This window comes from Agelaius tricolor, unplaced genomic scaffold (genome assembly GCF_023055355.1).
Source record: "Agelaius tricolor isolate 1412-34295 unplaced genomic scaffold, bAgeTri1.0.p SCAF_14, whole genome shotgun sequence".
Classification (NCBI taxonomy): domain Eukaryota; kingdom Metazoa; phylum Chordata; class Aves; order Passeriformes; family Icteridae; genus Agelaius; species Agelaius tricolor.
In genome coordinates this window covers 18,171,291-18,193,116 of record NW_027269274.1, presented here as the reverse complement: position 1 = coordinate 18,193,116, position 21,826 = coordinate 18,171,291, and the positions used below count along the sequence as shown (strand labels likewise).

General features: G+C 41.0%; 1 protein-coding gene across 20 annotated transcripts in view; it reads right to left on the bottom strand.

Moving 5' to 3' along the window:
- SLC6A11 (solute carrier family 6 member 11) overlaps nucleotides 1-21,826 on the bottom strand; it is a 109,188-nt gene that overhangs the window by 44,813 nt on the left and 42,549 nt on the right. For all 20 annotated transcript variants that reach the window (XR_011681211.1, XR_011681209.1, XR_011681215.1 and 17 more), the window contains exon 7: nucleotides 9,183-9,317. Coding sequence is in view for 2 of the 20 variants with exons in the window: in XM_071440033.1 (XP_071296134.1) it covers nucleotides 9,183-9,317 (135 nt within the window). In the remaining 18 variants the exon portion in view is untranslated. The remainder of the gene's footprint in view (nucleotides 1-9,182; nucleotides 9,318-21,826) is intronic.

Sequence of the window (21,826 nt, the reverse complement as noted above, 5' to 3'; positions counted from 1 at the left end):
CCCTCCAGTGGCAACTGCACCAGCCATAAATTCTGATATTAAATTGCAATTCAAGCCTCTCTGACACTCAGATGGTGCCTCCCCACTGCCAAGCTTGCTAAGGGGCTGCAGGGACAGCTGGAGGAGTTTCCATGTGGCCCAGAAATCCCAGAGAAATCCCAAAATGAGCCCATTCTTCCAACAAGCCTCTTCCCACTGCCCAAACCTGCTCAGCTTGAGCAGCAAGAACAAAAACCACAGGGAGAAACCATGGGGACAAGGAGGCAAATCATTTGTTCAGGGCTTGAAACAACAGCCCAGAGCCATTACTGGAGTGCAGAAAGCACATCTGGCACATAAAATGAACAGTCACAACATGATGCTGCTGAATAAACCAGAGTTGTGTGGGGAGCTGTCAAAAGGAGATTTATATTCACTGACACACCCCAAAAGTTTTGTGTGTGGAATTTATACTGAGCCCTTCCCACAGAATGCTGAAATTTACCCAAAACCTTTGCACTTAAATGCACAAAAACCTCTCCCACTTCAATGTACACAAAACTTTTGCACTGAAGCATTCCCAAAGCATTTGCCCCATATAAAACCCAACGTGGTGAGCAAACCAACACCCCAGGCAGCACAGGGAGCTCTTTTCTGCCCCAGGAGAAGCCCCTGGGTGTCTCCATCCCATCCTTTTGGGATGTGTGCAGAGAATGGGATGCAGCTGCCTTGGAGCAGGGCAAATGCAATGTGCTCCCAGGCTGGCCCTTCATTTGGGGAAATTCATTCCCTTGATTTGGGGAAATGGGGAATCCACCCCAGGAGGGATTTCTGCCCTTCTCAACACCTCTGCCCTTTCTCTGCATGTGGGAGTTGTTGCTCTCTCTACTCTTTAAAGCCACATAATCCATAGTGCAAAATCTGCAGGACATATTAAATGAAATTATTCCTCACTGGGGAGGTTATAAACTGCACTGTAGGGAAAATATCTCTAAGCATCACACTGGGCTGTAGCCTTGAATTTAATTCCTTACAATTTCAAACATCAGGAATTTGTAATGTGCAAACAGCAGTCCTGGAGAAGAATTCGTTCTTTTCCCAGTTTAAAATTTGAAAATTTAAAGCTTAAATTTGGTAGGGGATTCCTACCTAAGAGCATCACAAGAACCTCACCTCCAGCAGCAAGGCTTCCTCCTTCCATTGAGAGAAGACTTTGAAATTCAGATTATTGCTTGTTCAAAGGTCCAGCTAAAGGGGGAGTTGCAGTTATACAGATAATAAATTTGGCTGAGGTTTTCCATCCTTGCAGCCTTTGCATGGATTTCTGACTTCCACTCTTGTTTTAATTTACTGCAACTCACACCTGGTTCAGACTGTGAATACCTGCTGAGGGGAACAATCCAGAGAATGGGAAGAAAGGGGGAGGAAAAGAGTAAATTCCACCCCCTCAGCAGAACTGCACAAGTGCAATGGGAGCTGGACATCTTCCTCCTCTCATTGTTACTAATTTTGCCTTTTTTCCCAGTTAATTTTTTTTTAATTGCTGCCGAGACTCTTATAAAAGCTCTTATAAAAGCCAAAAATGCAGTAAATCACTGAAGGGTTTTCTAACTTATTGGTGCCAAAATTCTGGTAAGATTCAGGATGCCTGACCTGTCTCTGAAGCATTTTTCCAAGCACTACACTTAAAAACTCACCAACCAGTATTGAAGATATCCTATGGAGCAGTTTCTCATTCCACTGCAAGTTTTTCCCTTAGGGAATCATGGAATTATTAAGTTTGGAAAAGACCTCTAAGGTTGTTATCTGTCACATTTCAAAAAAAATTTAAAAAGCATCCAAAAATTCTCCAGCAATCAGAGATGATTTCATTGCCAACATCTGAAAAATCCCAGTTTCCATTGTTTGAGGTTTAAATGCAGGACAGGTCTGAAATCACTGCTCAGCAACCCGGATTTTCTGAGCATGAAAGCACCCAAAAAATGAAATCCAAATTTCTTTTGCAACCTTTTCTTTTTGAAGGAAAGCAGAGCTCTAACTTTGAGGTTTGAATGCAGCAGTTGGCTCAAATCTCAGAGGCAGAAATGAGGATTTTCCTCTGCCTGGCAAAAAGGCTTCCCTGGCCTCGAGGTGGCGACAGAATTGTGGATTCCAGGGCTGCAAATCCTAAAATTGATTCAATCTCCTCAGTTCTTCTTCCTAGAGCAACTCAGCCCCCCTAAATCTTGGAAATAAAAAGTTAAGGGAAGAGAAATTCTCAAATGCTTTTGCAGTTTGGGTTTTCAGATCAGGATTTAAGGAAATATCACCTCCACACTGATCCAGTATTCCCAAATTTCTCTCATCTGGATGTATAATATAATTAGACTGATTGGAAAGCAATTGTTGGCAGCTTTGGTGAGCAGCACCTTTTTAAAATAATATTGTTATTTATTTGCTGAAACAGATTAATATCATGTTAAGGAGGGAAAAAAAAACCACCACAATAAACTCATGCTAATATAAAAATTAAGGGAATCTAATGAAAAATTACAATTTCCAGGGGGAAAATAAACAATGTGCATTTATTTTAGAGTGACTTTCTAGCAGAAAAAAAAAGGGTTTTCTCTGAAAGAGATGTAATAAAATGCTTGATTTCTCTACAACTATACACGAAAACAGCATAAATGCCACAAAGGAAAGAGCATTTTTTGATCCAGAGGGCAATGGAAGGAAGAGAGGGATGTCAGCAGTGTAAAATCTACCCAGAGTAAGTTGGTTATCAGGTTATAAAGCTGATGCTCATTGCTCTGCACTCTTATTTTGGTGCTCATTTTCAAGCAGGAAAATCCAGTGGGCTTCAAGCCAGCCAGCCAAGACTCAATGCCAAGGAAATTGATGGGCAAATCCTCCTGGAAGGCACCTCCCAGTCATCACCTGCCCATCCCAGCTGCATGAAAGGGAATTCTCCTGGCTGAGCTACCAAAGAATTGCAGGAATATTTCTGCCACCACAAAGTTTATTGCAATTTTTTTTCCCCCCCACTGCAAATAAAAGATCTGAGAAAGCTAAAACCCATTTACCTGTCATGGCTCTGATTTTCCTGATTATTTTGGCTTTGTTCCTCAAGCTCAACATTCACAGGAGTTTATGAGAGATGAGCTACAACCTGTATTCTTCCCACAGAGAAGTGGAAATTTCTCCAAGATTTTGGAAATCAGCTGTTGTGGCCGTGTTGATAGATGCCCTCATGAATATGTTCATTAAAACAATTCACAACTTTAAAATTAAAAACAATAAAACAAGGCAGAAACTTGGCCAATTTTTAGCATACATACAATAGAGAAGACAGCTTTATTCTTATTTTCCTCCCCTTTTTAACAACCTACTGTTACTGCAGGGGTTAAATTGATGGGATTTTCCATAAAATTATCCATCCTGGTACTGCCTGACCCATCAAACTGCCACATCTGCCCCTCCCTAAACTTCTTCCAGGCACAAATGTTTGCAAAATCCTCTTACAAAACCCCAAATGTTTAGCCCAGAAGGGCTCAGTGAGCAGCACACACAATGACAATCACCTTAAATCTGTGCAGGGACAAGCAGAACCATATTCTGAGTCAGGCTTGCACACAGAGCCCATAACAATCCCATTAACTTGCTGAAGCACTGCTTTTGTGTGAGTTATAACCCAGCAAAGATCCCTTATTTCAGCTATAACCAGCACCTGTATCCCCCAGATTAGGACAGAGGGATCTATTTCAAGCCAATTTGAGCATGAAGATTATTGAGACCTTTCTGTTGATGAAGGAAAACATTTCTGAGGCTTAAACAGAGCTCCAGACTGCTGCAGCTTCCACTGCTGCAGCACAAAGTGATTGGAATGAGCTGTACACATGACAAAAAAATGGCATTTTCAGAGTGAGAGGATTGGGTCTGCTGGAAAGACAGAAAATAAAAATGAAATGGAGACCAAAGGCCTTGGAAGCTGAGGGGGGCTGCAAAGATGAATAGCTGCTCACAAAGCTTTAACCCACCATGGAATGCAAATTGCACAAAGACAAAAGAGTCCAGAACTTCGGGCTGAAGTGAGCCTTGAAGAGAAATTTCATTTATTTAATGCCCAGTAAACATAGCTGGCTGTGGGGCTCAAATACCTCCCTCTCTCCTCATGCAGACCCTGCACCCTCCCTGAAATATTATTGAAACAGGCCTGCAACTAAAGAGGAAAACAAATTCTGCTGGTCAACATGATTTATGTTCTGGCATTAGGGAGTAAATCCACTGAAATGAGTAAGCATGGAAACTGGGAACAGGAATCTCCAGGTAGTGTCAGTTGGCAAAAAGCTCCAGAACCAATTGGCAAGAGGTTTATGGAATGGGGGAATTCTCCTGATATCTGTGGGTTTGAACATTGAATTCTGCATTTCCATAAAATGGAGATGCATAATATATATTATATATATATATATATAAAAAATATATATAAAAATAATATAATAAAATAATATATATTATATATATAATATATATATTATATATATTATGCATTTCCATAAAATGGAGATGCATTATATATATATATATATATATATATATATATATATATATATATTATAATACAGATATTATAATACAGATATTATAATCCACACCATCATGATCAGAAGCGCCTCTAAATCCATCTTATTACCCTTAAAAGTTGCACTAAAGCTGGACCAAAATCTATTTTTAAATGAAACTAGTTGTGCCAAATTCTAGTTTTAAGTCTGAAGAACTAAGCTTCCTCTGTTTCTTGAGAAGGGACTAAAGATTGCACCTATTAGTCTGAAAGCTTTCTTCAAGTATTGAATTAATAATTCTCAACAACCTATTTCAATTTGGGTGGAATGACAGTTTTTTCCAACACAAAGCTAATTTTCTAAAACCAACAAACACTATATTTGAATTACCTGCATTGGTGTTCACCATCTCTGTTATGGTGCTTTTTTTCTATTTTCAACCTATTTCAATTTTGGTGGAATGAAAGTTTTTTCCAACACAAAGCTAATTTTCTAAAACCAACAAACACTACATTTCAATTCCCTGCATTGGTGTTCACCATCTCTATTATGGCACATTTTTTCCTACTGAAAGGTGTTTAAAATCCAACTGAAGAACAAGAACTTGTCAGGGAAAGTCTCCCTGAGCCTGAGGAGGAATTGGCTCCTTGAAGCATTCCCAAAAGCAATTCCAGCCCCAGATATGAGGGACAGACAGACACAGCCCAAGCCCTCAGTGCTTCCCAGGCTGCTCCCACCAACCCATGGGCTTTGCAGATTGTCATGGCAACACGGATTTCTTTACAAGTGGCACCAGGAGAGTAAATGAGCATGTAAACCCTCCCTGGAGCTGGCAATCATGTCCCTAAAGCTGGCAATCATGTCCCTAAAGCTGGCAATAATGTCCCTTAAACTGGCAATAATGTCCCTTAAACTGGCAATAATGTCCCTTAAGCTGGCGTGCCCTCCCTCAATGAGGAACACGAGCGAGGGTGTCAGTGGCACGTGGGAAATCCACAGGCAGGGCAAAATCCTGTTAGGAGCCTCTAGAAAAGCACTGGGCAAGGGAGGGAAGCAGTTCCTGAAGAGCAGCACTGAGCCCTGCTCATAGAGAGAGCTCAGCTCTGCTGGCACAGCTGGCATTGCTCCCCTGCACAGAAGTTTGGGGTGACTGAATTGTGGCCTTGCAGGGCCTGGAGGGGCTGCAGAAAATATGGAGAGAGACTTTTTCCAAGAGATGGAGAGACAGGAGCAGAGGAGATGGATTCACATAGACAGGAGGCAGGGTTGGATGGGATATTGGGGAGGAATTCTTGCCTGTGAGGGAGGTGAGCCCTGGCACGGGGTGTCCAGAGCAGCTGTGGCTGCCCCACCATTGGAAGTGTCCAAGGTCAGGTTGTGATGCCTCAGGTTTTGGTTTTATATTTTCAGGTTCTGTGCTGCTTTAGTGTGTGGGTCTGGGTTCATATCAGGGGATGCTGAGCTCTGGGCACAGAGCAGGGAGACAAAACAATTCCTGCTCCAGCTGGGCACCAAGGACAAATGATCCAAATCTCAGCCCAGGAGCACAAACCCCGTGGGCTGGAGAGAGAAAAACAAGGATGGGACTGCAGGGGCTAAAGCTGGGATGGGACAATGAACTGCAAGATGCAAATGGAGCAGAACTGATCCCAGGGACAGACCCCGTGCCTGGTTGTGCATTTTGGGACCATTTTGGGGCCATTTTGGTTCATCTTGGGTGCAGCCCTGGCTGGGCTCTTGTGCTGCCCAAGGTGCATCCATGGAGGAGATCCTTTGAATAAATCCCTGCCTTATTCTGTAACTCTGCCCAGCCTCTGCTCTTGGGCAGCCTGAGCAAGGCATCAGTTCAGGAGGGGAAAGAAAAACCAGAAGGGGGATCTGGATCCATTGACTGTGAAACCAATAAGTGTAAAAATACAAATGCTCAGGAAATATGAGAAGGACAACATGAAATTTTTATGTGCACCTTTGGCAGGAGGACATCAGCTGGACAGGGCTCGGAGCACCCCAGGACAGTGGGAGGTGTCCCTGCCATGGCAGGGGTGGCACTGGGGATCCCACCCACCCCATGCTCCACACAGACAATGCAGGTGCCACAGCACCAGGGCACTGCTGGGGCAGGCAGGGGGCACCTGCAGCTGCAGCCCCACACCCAGGGGTGAAACACCAGCTCAAACTGGGCAGAACAAAGCAATGGCACAATAAACACAGCACACAATTCCCTGTGCTGGCCAGATGGGTTTGGGCACCGGGGGCTTAGGCTGGAGCCAGGCTGGATTCTGGATTCACTGCAGGCTGGGCCTGTTGGGAGGTGCTAACAAACCTCTGGGAGAATCCTGCCCTTCCCTGGGTGCCAGGGCTCATTTCTCTGCTGACCTGGGGCCACCCCTGCTGCAGGTGCAGGTGGAATCCTGCAGCCAGCACTGCCAGCACTGCCACAGCCCTTCCACTTCCACCCCTGCTGACACACAGCACAAACATTGAAGACACCACATGATCAAATTGTCATCTAAAATTTTCAATCTTTTAAAAGAATATTTTTCTTTTTTTTTTTTTTTTTTGTTTGTTTGTTTGGTTGGTTGGTTTGGTTTTCTGCCTGTTTGGGTTTTTTAATGGAGTTTTTTTGGTTTCTTTATGGTGTGGTTTTTTTTGGTTGGTTGGTTGGTTTGGGTTTTTTTCTTTTGCTTTTTTTTTGTTTTTTGGGGTTTTGTTTGTTTGTTTTTTGGGTTTTTTGAGTTTTTTTTTTCCTGTAGAAGTATTACTTTTTTAAAGCAAACATCACAAATATTTCAGATGTCCCGAGGAAATTACCTGAAGGAGCCCCTCTATTGTCTTATATTTAATTTTATTTTATTTTTTATTTAAACAAAAACATGTCTTAAGTAAGCAGAGATTTTAAAAAATTATGCTGCCACATCTTCAGTAAGCAGATTTAAAAAAATTCATTTTGACAAATATTCCCAAATTCCTTTCTGTCTGCTTCTCAGGATCCATTTAATAATGTAATAGCCTCAGGAGAAACACTGTGTAATGTCTTTTACAGTGCCAGAGCAGATCAGTAAAATGCTGTCTGCAACCTGTCAGGTTCTACAGAGATTGTGTCACTTTGCCCCTTCAACATCAGAACAATGATGGACAATAACTGTTCTATTGTAATCCTCTGTCACTGGAAATTTTTTTTAAAAAAGCACAAACTTAATCCATGATTTCCATGTTCTGCTCTACATTGGAAACAACAAAGCAGGCAGATTTCCTGGTTTGAGCACTTCATTCCTCCTTGGTTACATATTCTGCTGTAAAGACAGCAATCATCTGAATGAATTATTTCTCTGTCAATTCTGCCTGAGATTTAGATTTGGAAGGAGCAAAGAAGCAAAAAATGGCTAAATCCCAGTTAAATTCGTTCCCCCTGAACTGGTGACAACGCTCTTGTCCCTCAGTGGCAACTGCAACTGCCTCTGCAAATCCTCATTTCTCAACCAAAGTATTTCCAATTTAAAAACTGATCTGTTCCAGCACACAGCATGGCTTTACAGCCTATCCCCAACTCCACATCTCCAGTGAGGAGCTGGGTAACTTTCATTCATTTAGTTCTTTGCCAACTATTTTTTCCTCCTTGTTCTAATTAATTAAAAAATAAACTCATGGGATGGACACGGTGCTGCTCTGAGCCTTAAACTGGGTGGAAAGGATGGAGTAGCCAGCTAATGGCTGTCATTTATTTTGTTCTTTGCCAGCTATTTTTTCCTCCTTTTTTCAAATCAAAAGTTGCATTTAGCAGAGGGCAGTCAGCAGACACATCCATGTGATGGCACTGAAGGCCTTGCACCTGAATATCTGCAATATCTCCTTGCATTTCCTTCCTTCTGTACACTGCTGTGCAGCACACCCACTGCTTCCTGCACATCCCACGTGTCTGGAACGTTCTACCTGAGCAGACACTGGGATGTGGCAGAGGCAGATTCCTTCCCAGGCTGTGCTGGGAGCATTTCCTCCCTCATCTCCATCAAATAACAGCCAACACCATTCATTTCTGCAGCCAAGGGAGGCCAGCCTAAGAGAGGGGTTGGATTAAGCTCTTTTCTGAGCCAGAAACTGAGAGGTGTTTAAAGAACTTTTATTCCATTGTCAGTCTTATGAGAAGGGCGAGGCAGATATTATAGTACAGATATTATAATACAGGTGTTATAATCCACACCATCACAACCAGAAGCTGACTATTTTTTAATTACAAAACAAGATAAGCATTTCTTGGCTATCAGCTTTTTGCCACACCATGCTGTAAATGCCTTAAAGCCAATAATCTAAAATTGCCCCTATTGGGTCCCACTACAATGCATCTTTCACAGTTCTATTTCTCCAAAGTATCCAGTTTAATTTGCAAGGCCATTCTTTGAAACTTGTTTCTAGTTCCATTTGTGTCTCAGCACTATCTGTCCTGCTCCATGGCATTTCTCAGTCAGCATCTCTTCTCTCCAGGTTTGCACACAGATGCACACACTTTGTGAGCCTCCTGCCAGGCTTGGAGAATCCCCTACAAATTCATTTCCCAAAGGGATCTGTGCAATCCCCCGGCACTCCCCTGTGTTCAGACTTCAAACCCAAGGGCTCCTGCAGATTTTCCCGGGCAGAAAGGCAGACAGAGATGCAGCCATGTCCTACCTGTGGGTCGGAGAGCCGGGAGATGTCGGGGTAAAGGTAGAACTTGATGCCCTCGGAGGCGCCGGGTAACGTCACGCCCCGGATCAGGAGGATCATCAGCATGATGTAGGGGAACGTGGCTGTCACATACACCACCTGGGGAGGGAACAAACAGCACAAAAGGATGGTGTGAATTCTGGCAGCTCTGTGAACTTTCTTCCAGCTGCAGCAAAAGCAGCTTCTTTTCACATCCACGGGAGGATAAGTGCTTTGGGTGCCTTTCTGCAGGTGGTGTCGTGTCGGGGTCTCCAGCTGCTCACAGTGACCCCAAGAGATGTTAAAAGTCTCTTTTCCCAGCCCAGCGCTTGAAGAAGGAGTCAGAGCTCTTCAGGTCTCATTCTCAAGGTTGTTTATTGTTCCTTATCTATAAAATTCTTTCTCCTGCCCTGCCAAGCTGTGCTCAGCAAGACAGTCTAAGGCACTCTGCCTGCCTCTGGGGCAGTGTTATCTTTTTATACTAAAAATTACACATACAATATTTACAATAACTTCCCAATACCTGTCACCTATGTTAGACACTGAGCTTCTACTCTAAACCAATCTAAAAGTGCCACCATCACAGCAGAAGATGGAGGCCAAGAAGAAGGAAAAAGGCTGGACACACCCAGGTCCCTCCATCTTGCCCCCTGAACCCCCATTCTAAAAACCCCAAAATCTACTTTTTCACCCTGTGATAAATTCACTGTCATTCTACAGAATTTGTCATGGCTTGCAGATCTTCATCTAAGGTTGGTAATTTGCTCCACGGGTCACAATCAAAGCCACAGGGGCATTTTGAGCTCTTTGCCAGGGTCTCTGGGACCCCTGGCAGGGTTTGAGCCCTCCAGGACAGCCAGAGGGGGGATGTCCTGGGTCCTGGCAATTTTTGTCCCCCATCCACATTCCCTTCTAAACTCCTCAGGGTTTGTGGGAGATGTCAGCACTTTTTTATAGAGAATTAAGTTCTCTGTAGGTGTATTATTTCCAAACACATGATAACAAGTAATTAATTACATCTTTTATAACAATACAAGCAATGGGTTATCAGTCACCCCAGAATTACTAAACTGATTTCCCTTCAGACTGCTCTGCCTGCATTTCTGGGTTTCAGGAATAAGCATTTCATCAAACCCAAAGGTTAAATTCTATCCATATCTCCTTGGGATTTGATAGACAACCCTTATCTTACAAAGAACCTCAGGCAAAATGTCTGAGGTGCTGAACCCCAGCAATTTCTGTTTTCACATACATGGCCACACATTCTTTTTTCCAGAAACCAATTTGTTCTCTACATGGGGGGAAACAGGAAATCTGCAAGAAGTCACATTTTCCAAAGGAAAAATGGAACAGAATTGGTCCTGTTTCACAATCTCAACCTGAGAGCAGCACATGGCTCCTCAAATTCAGAGAAGGATTAAATCATAAATTCCATGCCACTATCAATATTTTCTTTATGTGATAACCATCTCTCTATATATTTAACTCTACATAATTTCCTGTGGCCATTTCCACCTGTGTTCCTCTTACACCTGCCTTGCATCAGTCAAAATCAGTTCAACTGCAAGAATGGGAAAAAAATCATTTGGTGAAAAAATACATCAAAAATGTGTGTTTTAAATTGAGGAGTCCAATGTCTGTCTCCTATGGAAATGAAAGGGAGACATCAAAGAATGACCAGTGAAAGGATTCTCAGACTTATTTTTGTAATTAATGAACAGAAATTGGATTTTCAGACTGTTTAACCCCAAACATTAAATCCTCTCATGTGACTCATCAGGTACCCTCAAAAATGGAGGAACTCCTTTACTTCAGCAGGGAGTGCACTGTGCCCAGAGAGAGCCATTAATTCCCATTTTGTGCCCTTCCCCAGGAGCTCCTGAGGTGAGGCAGGAGGGGGAATTTAGGAATCAGTTGATTCCACTATTGGCATCATCATCATCATCAACACATCTGTCAAAATCAGTTCAGCTGCTGAATGGGAAAAAAATCATTTGGTGAAAAAATACAACCTCAAAAAATGTGTGTTTTAAACTGAGGAGTCCAATGTCTGTCTCCTATGGAAATGAAAGGGAGACATCAAAGAATGACCTGTGACAGGATTCTCAGACTTATTTTTGTAATTAATGAACAGAAATTGGATTTTCAGCCTATTTAACTCCAAACATGAACTGATCTCATGTGACTCATCAGGTACCTTCAAAAATGGAGGAATTCCTTTACTTGAGCAGGTGAGTGCACTGTGCCCAGAGAGAGCCATTAATTCCCATTTTGTGCCCTTCCCCAGGAGCTCCTGAGGTGAGGCAGGATGGGGAATTTAGGAATCAGTGCCACTATTAGCATCATCATCACATCTGTGGGGCATTAAAAGTTTCCTAAATTGTTTTCTTTTCTTTCAACACATCGAACCTCTCTGAATATCAATGTGAACACAACTGTTTCTAATTACACCACATCCTGTTTTAATTGACTTTAATTGCTTGCTATGTTAATTTGCATCCCAATGCTCAAAATGCTTTTTTTAAACCCTTGTCAGAGCCATGCCAATGTTTAAGCAGTTGGAAACAAAATAAAAATTTCTGGCAGGCGAGTTTTTGCACCAAGTTCTCCTCTCACAATGTGCTTGAAAGAAAAATTGACAATGATATTTAGACATACAAGTAGGTGGAGATGCACCCAATAACTCTGAACTACCCTTGGGTGCTTAACTGAAAGTACATTGGAACCAAAGATCCTGAAAATTGATATTTTATTGGCTGCCACGAGCTTTAAGTATCAAAGAATAGGAAATAAATTGAGTAGCAAGGACTGGAAATTTAAATACCAAAACCTTAAAGAGGTTTAGATGTCACTCAAGGTTAATATATAGATAGTCAGGTACCTATGAAATGATTTCATGAGTGAGGCACCATAAAGATTTTGAGAACTGAGCTGGATTTCAGTTTTATCTTTTCATACCCGAATATCTCAACAGCACAGACATGTGCCTGTGCTCCAATTTGTCCCTGGGACTGCTGAACTTCTTGTCCTAAATGAAAAGGTGTTTGTGGGAGCACTGCAGGCAGACCATGCTGCAGGGTGAGGGGATCTGGCTTTTGAGGATAAGTAGGAGATGTTGAGGATAACCCTGCTGAGAATAAGGAGGAAGATTTCCATGCAGTGAAATGGTGGAGCCCCAAATCAGTGGAAATCTCCAAGCCCCAAACCAGATTTCTTTGGTGAAAACTCCTGCAGACCACAGCAGCCTGAAGCTGTGAACCTTCCTCCTTTGCTGGGCTCTTGTTAAGGACACACCACCAGAATTCCTGAACTAAATATCATTGGAGGCCAGGAAGGTGATGGAATTCCCCCCTGCACGCTGCAATGCTCTTGTTTGCACTATAAGGAACTGCAAGTGTTTTATAAATGGGATGAAATTTATCTTGATGCTGCAGGAGATTACTGGCTTGCTAGTAATGAAGAAACATGAAGAAACATGAAGAATATCAATGCAGGAATTGCCAGAGATTTGCCAGAACTCACCATTTAAATGTTTATGGAAAACCAGATCTGCCCCCATGCCCTGCTCATCCTTATTTTTCACAGAGTGTTTTAATTCTGGTGTAATTTAACTTTATTTATTCATTTATTTATTTGAAACCACGAGCATGGAGAACCAGAGTGAAACCCCAACTGTGCCCACACTGCCCTACACCCCTGAGTGGAGAAACTGCTCAGGATCCAAAATTTCACCCAGTGATGCAAGAAGGAAAAGAGTCATTTTTTATCCAGGGGAACAAATTGGCACAAATAGAGAAATATAATTATCATACCCCTGTCTGGCAGCTCTGCTGAGTAGCCACACCCAGGAACCACCAATTTGGGCAGGAATTCCATCAAAAGATTTTTTAAAAAAAGTTTTTAAATGGTCCCACAAGCCACAAGTCAAACCAGACTTGGCCTCACTGATATTTGCCAGTTTCACAAATTCTGATTTCCTGGATGGTACCAGCATACCTAGATGATAAACAAGATAAAAGATTCTCTTTTTCAACTGCCATGGGATAGTGTGAAATATTCCATGCAGCATTGTTGGGAAAAAAGGCTTTTGTTCATCTGACTGTACAGCATCTATAGAGCTACAACTGAAAAGGGAGATTTTCCACATTAATTGGATTTACAAGTAAAATGGCATAAAGGAATGACAGCAGATTCACAAGGTTTTTAAAAGGATGTCAAAAGGGAGAAAACATTCGACGTCCACCGACATTTTAAAGGTAAAATTTCATATATTTCATTTCAAAGAAACACCCCCAAAAACCCAAAAGAACAGCAGGTAAGTGGATTTGAGTAAGTGGAATGAGGGGAGGGGTTAGAATCAGCACAATGGCTGATTTTTCTATTTTCCCTGTGTGTTTCATGGATTTATTCAGCGTTATCTTCTGTTTGTCATCTTGGTTTATCCACAGAGGGAATCTTGCACCAGAATCATTCTGGTAAATCGACCTTAACCAGATTGCCTATGAGCAGCAGAATTCCTTCTAAATTACCCCTGAATCATGTGTGAGAGCAGGAATAAATTCAAACCCCAACAGCTAAGAAAATGTAATGAGGTTTGAGGTCTGAGAAATAAGGATCCAAAAGTCAAAATCCATTGGGAATGAAAATTCAACGAGATGAGAAAAGAGGGGCCAGGAGAGGACACGGGGTGAAGGGATGGGAGAAGCTGAGTGATCACAGGAAGCAGAAGTTTCCACATGAAATAATAAGTGCAGAAAGGAATAATTCCAGCACCACAGCACACTGAGGTCATTGCCTGGGACACAGAAAAATCACTACCTGGCAGAGCTCTGCAAGCCCAGATATTTTTTCCCACACAGTGGTGAAGGCAATAAATAAATAAATGAAAGTCTGAGCCCTGCTGGAATGGTTTCCTTCACAATTAAATGAAAACTTCACTCCAAAATTCATTGAGTCAATAAAAAAAAAAACAAACAACCAAAAAGCAAAAAACCAAATCAAAACGTTCTGCTTAATTTTGCTTTGGCATTCTTTTAACTGAATGGGCAGAAGGAAGTTCTCTCTTGAATTAAAAATGCTTTAACAAGCCCAAGTTGTTATTTAAAAGCCTTAATCCCACATTAAAAAATGGGTGAAAAAACCTATTTTCCATATATTTTACAGCACAAATTATTCTTTACATTGGGTCTGACTTTAGAGACTTTTCAGCGCTTCCCAAATTCCATTTCAAATATTCTGTTTTCATGAAACCGCCTGCCTGTGGTCCAAAGTTCCCAAAGAAAGAGAAGTTATGGTGGAAGGCTGAATCCAAAATGCTCTATTGGAAACCCAGGCATGCAGCTAAAATTGGGAACCAAGGGCAGACAATATCCATGCACAGCAGCAGCTCATTTTCCCAGCTGAATTGAGTGAACAATTCTCTTCCATGATGAGCTCCTGCTCCCCATAAATATTCCTAAAGCAGCAGCAAGTTTTCTAAATATGTGTAATTTCCCAGCTCCTTCCAACAGCTGGGTTTGCTTCCAGCTTGCCCAGGAGCATTAAAATCAAGATCTGTCTTCTTTCTGCTAAAGTTGCTCTTCAGGTTTGGTAGTTCTTTTGATGAGGTCTACAGATCTCCTACTTAATAAGAAAAAATATCAGATTTCCTTCTATTTGAGTAAAAATTCTCTTATGACCAGATTCTGCCTCAAAACAGTCATTTTTAAGACTACCAAGAACAGAATATGCAGTCAAAAATCCCAGTCATGGACACCAGGACACACAAAAGTACCCATAGAAAATGTAGAAGCAGTGAACTTTATCCCATTATTGGAATCATGTATATGAGCACCTGCATTTAAACACCGTAATAAATTGAATTTTAAAATAAATAAATAGTAATGGCAAATAAGTTTATTAATAATAAATTATGAAGAATAAATAAATGAATGAATAAATAAATAAATAAATAATGGCACATGCAGATAACCAGATTAATTCTTGATATATGCACAGCTTAATCAGTGACAAATAATGTGCCAACCACTTCAAAAAAAGGGGGAGTGATCATAAATAACGGGCTGGATCCTGAAAAAATGACTTGAAGCCACAATTCCTTTTATTTCAAGGATTCATTCCAGCCTGAATAAGCCTTGGTCAAGTTCATAAAATTAAAATTTACACATTGAACAAATCAGTTCAGATTGTGGTGACTGCTCTGAGGGGTTTTTACACGTTCACAAGTGAATCCACACTAAAAAGGATCAGCCTGCACTAAATGTTTCATTTGAAATGGAATTTCAAACGAGATGGAAATGTTTCATTCATGTTATTGCATTTTTGCTGCCATTAAATACGAGAAAGAAAAGCATTTATCTGTTTCATGGATCAATATCTACAGTAAATACAACTCAGGAGCTCAGTGCCCTCTCCCAGTGCTTCCTCAACCTCCACATTTCCCACATTCAACCTTAATCCTCCACTCACCAACTGTTCTTAGAAGAGTTATGATGAAAAAACTGAAGGCTGCAGCAAGCCTCAACACCAACAGTCCCAAAACTGTTCTCTCCACGTGTTGGGAAGCGTGTTCCTCACGTTGAGAACGTGCTGTCAGCACAGTGCTGTGACAAAAACCCCAACAGTTGTAAACCCTGCCCAAAATAGCTCTGGGAAGCAGGGGAAGGGCTGGCCTGGAATTTCTCAAAGGCAGAAATCCTTGAGCATAAAGGAGCTCTACCATTTGGCAATTTCCCAGTGGAAATACAAAAGCAGAATCCCAATGCTAAAATCGTGGTGTTATTGTCCCTAATATTTTCCAAAGACCTAGAATGTCTTTGTTAGAGTGATTTTTTTCTTAAAAAAAGCAGTGGCTGTTTTGGGGTTGGAGGAGTCTTTACCCAGAAGAAAATTCTTGATTGAAGTTTATTATTTTATCTCCACCATTAATGGGGCTGATAAATCAGTGAAACAATGGCATCCCCTAACTGTAATTTGATTTTTTCTTTAACGTTCAGGGGCACAAAGAGGAAGAGCTGCCCTCTGGTTGTGGGGAGGTGCTGTGCTGGAATTTCTCAAAGGCAGAAAATTGCAGAAAACCTTGAGCAAAATGAGCCCTTCCACTTGGCAAGCAGACCCAGCTCTCCCAGTGGAAATACAAAAGCAGATTCCATTGCTGAAACCGTGGTGTTATTGTCCCTGGCACCTGGAATAGCTTGCTTTAAAAGCAGTGGGTGTTTGGGTTTCGTGGGGTTTTTACCCAGAAAAGAAAACTGATTGAAGTTTATTATTTTATCTCCACCATAACTGGTTCTGATAAACCAGTGCAATAACAGCACCCTATAAGTGTATATGCATTTTTAGTTTTAATTCAAGGGCACATCTTTCTTTAAAAGCAGTGGATGTTTTGGGTTTTGTGGGGTTTTTACCCAGACAAGAAAACTGATTGAAGTTTATTACTTTAGCTCCTGACTGAAGTTTATTATTTTATCTCCACCATAACTGGTTCTGGTAAACCAGTGCAATAACAACATCCGATAAGTGTATATTCATTTTTAGTTTTAATTCAAGGGCACATCTTTCTTTAAAAGCAGTGGATGTTTTGGGTTTTGTGGGGTTTTTACCCAGACAAGAAGATTGATTGAGATTTACTACTTTAGCTCTTGACTGAAGTTTATTATTTTATCTCCACCATAAATTATAAACCAGTGAAATAATGGCATCCTATAGCTATAATGTGATATTTTTGTGTAACATTCAAGGGCACAAAGAGGAACACCTGCCCCCTGCTTGTGGGGAAGGTCTGTGCTGGAATTTCTCAAACACAAAACAAGCACTACAATCTGGCCAGCAGACACAGCTCTCCCAGTGGAAATACAAAAGCAGAATCCCAGTGCTAAAATCGTGCTGTTATTGTCTCTGGCACCTGGAATATCCTTGGTGGAGGTTTTTCCTTTAAAAGCAGTGGATGTTTTGGGTTTTGTGGGGTTTTTACCCAGACAAGAAAACTGATTGAAGTTTATTATTTTATCTCCACCATAACTGGTTCTGATAAACCAGTGCAATAACAGCATCCTATAAGTGTATATTCATTTTTAGTTTTAATTCAAGGGCACACCTTTCTTTAAAAGCAGTGGATGTTTTGGGTTTTGTGGGGTTTTTACCCAGACAAGAAAACTGATTGAAGTTTATTATTTTATCTCCACCATAACTGGTTATGATAAACCAGTGCAATAACAGCATCCTATAAGTGTATATTCATTTTTTGTTTTAATTCAAGGGCACATCTTTCTTTAAAAGCAGTGGATGTTTTGGGTTTTGTGGGGTTTTTACCCAGACAAGAAGATTGGTTGAAGTTTATTACTTTAACTCTTTACTGAAGTTTATTATTTTATCTCCACCATTAATGGTGCTGATAAGCCAATGAAATAATGGCATCTTCAAGCTATAATGTGATTTTTTTGTTCAACATTCAGGGGCACAAAGAGGAAGAGCTGCCCTCTGCTCTGGTTGTGGGCAGGGAGAGGAAGACTGATGGGGAGGAAGCAAATTTCAGCATCTTGGCTGAGCTCATCACTGCAAGCCAAGTGTTTATGTAGAGCTCCCATCAAGGAGGGAATTTGCAGAGCCACAAATATCTCAGAATTAAAGACTTCTGTTTAATCAAGTAAAAGTCAGCTTTAAGAATCAATCAGGAAGAATTTTAAATATAAATTAGGACTAATTAATCAACTGAGGGTTGGGTGGTTTTTTTCCCATTTTGTAAAGGTGTTTAAAATGTACAAGCTTTTCTAAAACAAAGCTGTTCCTTTCCAGAACCTTCTAGAATTTTCAGAGCTCTCAATGCCACCTAGTTTACCTTTGCAGACAAACCTGATACTGTGACTTACACAAATACCCAGAAGTTTGCATTTTGCTTAAAAAAAATATGTACTATGGGATGACTATTCCTCATAGCACCCCCATTTCTATGAAAATAATTCAGAATTATCCCACAGCAGCACCTGAATTTCCAGCTGTGTAATTGATTTTACACAGGCAGAAACAGGGAGTCAATAAGGCATTAAATGAATTGGAATTTTGACTTATTCTAGACAGACCTTCCAGTTCTCACTCCTCAGGTCCTGACCCATGATAAAATTGTTTAACCTTCAGCTGAAATGTTTAACCTTTAGCTAGAGATGCAGAGCAGGAGGTGATTTTTCCTGTCACTTCAAAATGTGTAAGATCTTAAATGTGCATTGGAATGGACTCAAGATTTTTGTCCAACTCCTTCTCCTGATTCAGGATTTGTTTGCTCTCTGACTCTTCCTGCAGAACATGAAACTGAGTTTCCTGAAGGAGTGTTGTCCTCCTCATGGAATTATTATGGATTATATCATGGATTTTATATAATAATATATTTTTTATATATATATGAAAATTATATATATATATATATATAAATATATTATTATATGAAATCCATGATATAATCCATAATAATTCCATGATGAATTATTATTATTAATTTCATATATATAATTTTCATATATATAATTTTATACATATATATAATTTTATACATATATATTTATTATATATATTAATTATACATATTATATATATTTTTATATATAATTTATATATATATGATAACATATAATTATATGTAATTTCATATATGATTATATATAATTATATATATAATATATTTTATATTATATATACTTATATATAATATTTATAATATAATTTATAGTATATTATGTATAATTAATATATTAATTATTTATAATTTATATATTTTATAATATATCTTTATATATAATTTTTAAATGATAGATATAATTATATATATAAAGAATTTTATTTATTATATATATATATATAATATTATATCATGGGTTCCCTTAAATGATTTGTTTCAGTGAATCCACATTTTCCAATAAAATCAGGATTTCCCTGAGCATTCCTTATCATCTCCAGCTTAGATTTCTGCTTGATTTCCTCACCGGTCTTTAAAAAAACATTCAAAAAAACCCCAAAAAAACAACACAAAACCACACTCCCAAATGAAAATCAGCACTGAGGTAAAAAATAATGCTGGATGAAGTCTGGGAAGTGGAAGCAATGCTATGACCAAAGAGTGGTAGGGGAGCTTTTCCAGCCAGAAAAAGGTAAAAAAGGTGACCTCAAAAGGGAAAAGGTGCCAGCTGGAAAAGATCAATATGTCAGCCAGACTCTGCTGTCACCAAACAAATGCATGACATTTCAAATAATTGCAAATATTAAAAATACAGAACATTAATTCAATAGTAAGAACATTTTTCCCTAGAATTTTGCACCAAAATGAATCATAGGTGAGATTTTGTTTGAAAATTATCCTATCAATCCTCCAAGAACTCCAGCAGGTTTGGTAATGGCCATCTCTAAATCTAGCAGTCACTTCTGCAGTTTTCTGGGCACCACAGCACTATTTAATGTGTTACACTGTAAATAGTGTAAACTATTTATTTATTTGTGCAGTAAAAGCTGGGGGGAAAAAAAGATTTGTAAACTGACAGGCGAAGATATTTTATAGCACAGCCTCACTTTTTTGTCTTTTGATGGTTTTTGTAATCAAGATGTTGAAGGAAAAGGGTCAGGGTCAGGGTTAGGGTCAGGGTTAGGGTTAGGGTCAGGGTTAGGGTCAGGGTTAGGGTCAGGGTCAGGGTCAGGGTCAGGGTTAGGGTCAGGGTCAGGGTTAGGGTCAGGGTCAGGGTCAGGGTTAGGGTCAGGGTCAGGGTCAGGGTCAGGGTCAGGGTTAGGGTCAGGGTCAGGGTCAGGGTCAGGGTCAGGGTTAGGGTCAGGGTCAGGGTCAGGGTTAGGGGAGATTTCTGCTCTGGTTTCTGCTCTCTGGGAATGGGACAGGAGCCAGGGAGGGGCTGGGGGTGGGCTGGGGGGTCAGGGTGGCACTCAGGGGAAGGTTCTGCCCCAGAGGGTGCTGGCACTGCCCAGGTCCCCAGGGAATGGTGACATTGCCCAGGCTGCCAGAGTCCAGGAGAGTTTGGCCAGCACTGCCAGGGCTGCCCAGGGTGGGATTGCTGGGGGTCTGTGCAGGGCAGGAGTGGGGCTGAATGATCCCTGTGGGCCTCTCCTAACTCAGGATATTCCCTGATTCCATGGACTGTCCTGTCCCCTCCAACCAAGCCAAAAAAACCATACCTGGCAGACCTTGATCTTTTCCTGGGTGATAAATTGGGGCAGTGCTCACAGGGGTCCCAGGATGAGGGAAGAGATGAGGATCTGACTCCATGTTTCAAAGGCTGATTTATTATTTTATGATATATATTATATTAAAACTATACTAAAAGAATAGAAGAAAGGATTTCATCAGAAGGCTGGCTAAGAATAGAAAAAGAAAGAATGATAACAAAGGCTTGTGGCTCAGACTCTCTGTCCAAGCCAGCTGGACTGTGATTGGCCATTAATTAGAAACAACCAACATGGGCCATTAATTAGATTGACCATTAATTAGACTGTGATTGGCCATTAATTAGAAACAACCAACATCAAAGATCTACTTGATCCACCTGTTGCATCCCACAGCAGCAGATAACCATTAGTTACATTTTGTTCCTGAGGCCTCTCAGCTTCTCAGGAGGGAAAATCCTAAGGAAAGGATTTTCCATAAAACGTGTCTGTGCCAATAAATCTGTTAAACTGACAGGCCCTGTCTTGGAATGTTCTATTTCTCTGTAATGATTATAGGGCAAGGAAATTTAGTACAATTCAGGTTGTGAATTATAGGAAAGGCATTTGAATGGCATATAGAGCATTTCACTGCTCAAATCAGAAGGAAAAGATCAGGACTGGCTGAATTTGGAGTATCTCCAAATACAAAAACTCTGTAACCTCTCTGGGCACCTGTTCCAGCATCTGAGCATCCTCAGAGTGAAAAAGTGATTCTGTGATCCTATTGGGAGTCCAGGACTTTTGCAGGAGAAGAAAGAGCTCCCATTTCTTTGGGGACAGGTGTGTTTGTGTGCCCCCAGCACGACAGCCCAGCTCCTGCCAGCCCCTGAGCCACAGGAGCTCCTATCTCCATGGTGACAGCTGGGAGATGGATGCACCACGAAGCATTTACAGCACTCCTTGTGCATTAAATATAATAACAATTGGTAAAAGTACAATAAAGAGCCTCAGCACTCAGACTAACAAGCATCCTTATCATCCTGACCCTGATTCTCCACATTTCCCTTCCCTGTGGGTACTCCAGCCCCTAAAGCAGTTAGTCACACCTTGCTGAGGGTTTATTGCTCTCTAAAGCTTCCCCTCCAAGCAGCCTCTCAGTGTTGCTGCTCAATCACCTCAAGGCTGCCTTGTAGGACACCAGTCTGGCAGTGCTGCAATTAATTTGTGGGTTGGAGAAGAAAAGGTGATGTGATGCATAGGGAAAATGAGGGATCACAAAACAAAACCCTTGGGCTGAAGAGAGGCTGAGTGAGGAGTCTGTGACTGCCACAGTCTGATTTTCTCCTGATTTTCTCCCTCAAGGAAAGGCTTTGATCTCTCAGCTCTCCCTTCAAGCCCTCAGCTCAGCAGAGATCCCCAAGTGGCTGCTCTGGGGATGTAAGGGGCTCTCCCTGGGGAGCACAGAACTCTCCCTGTGCTCATCCTCACAGGAATAG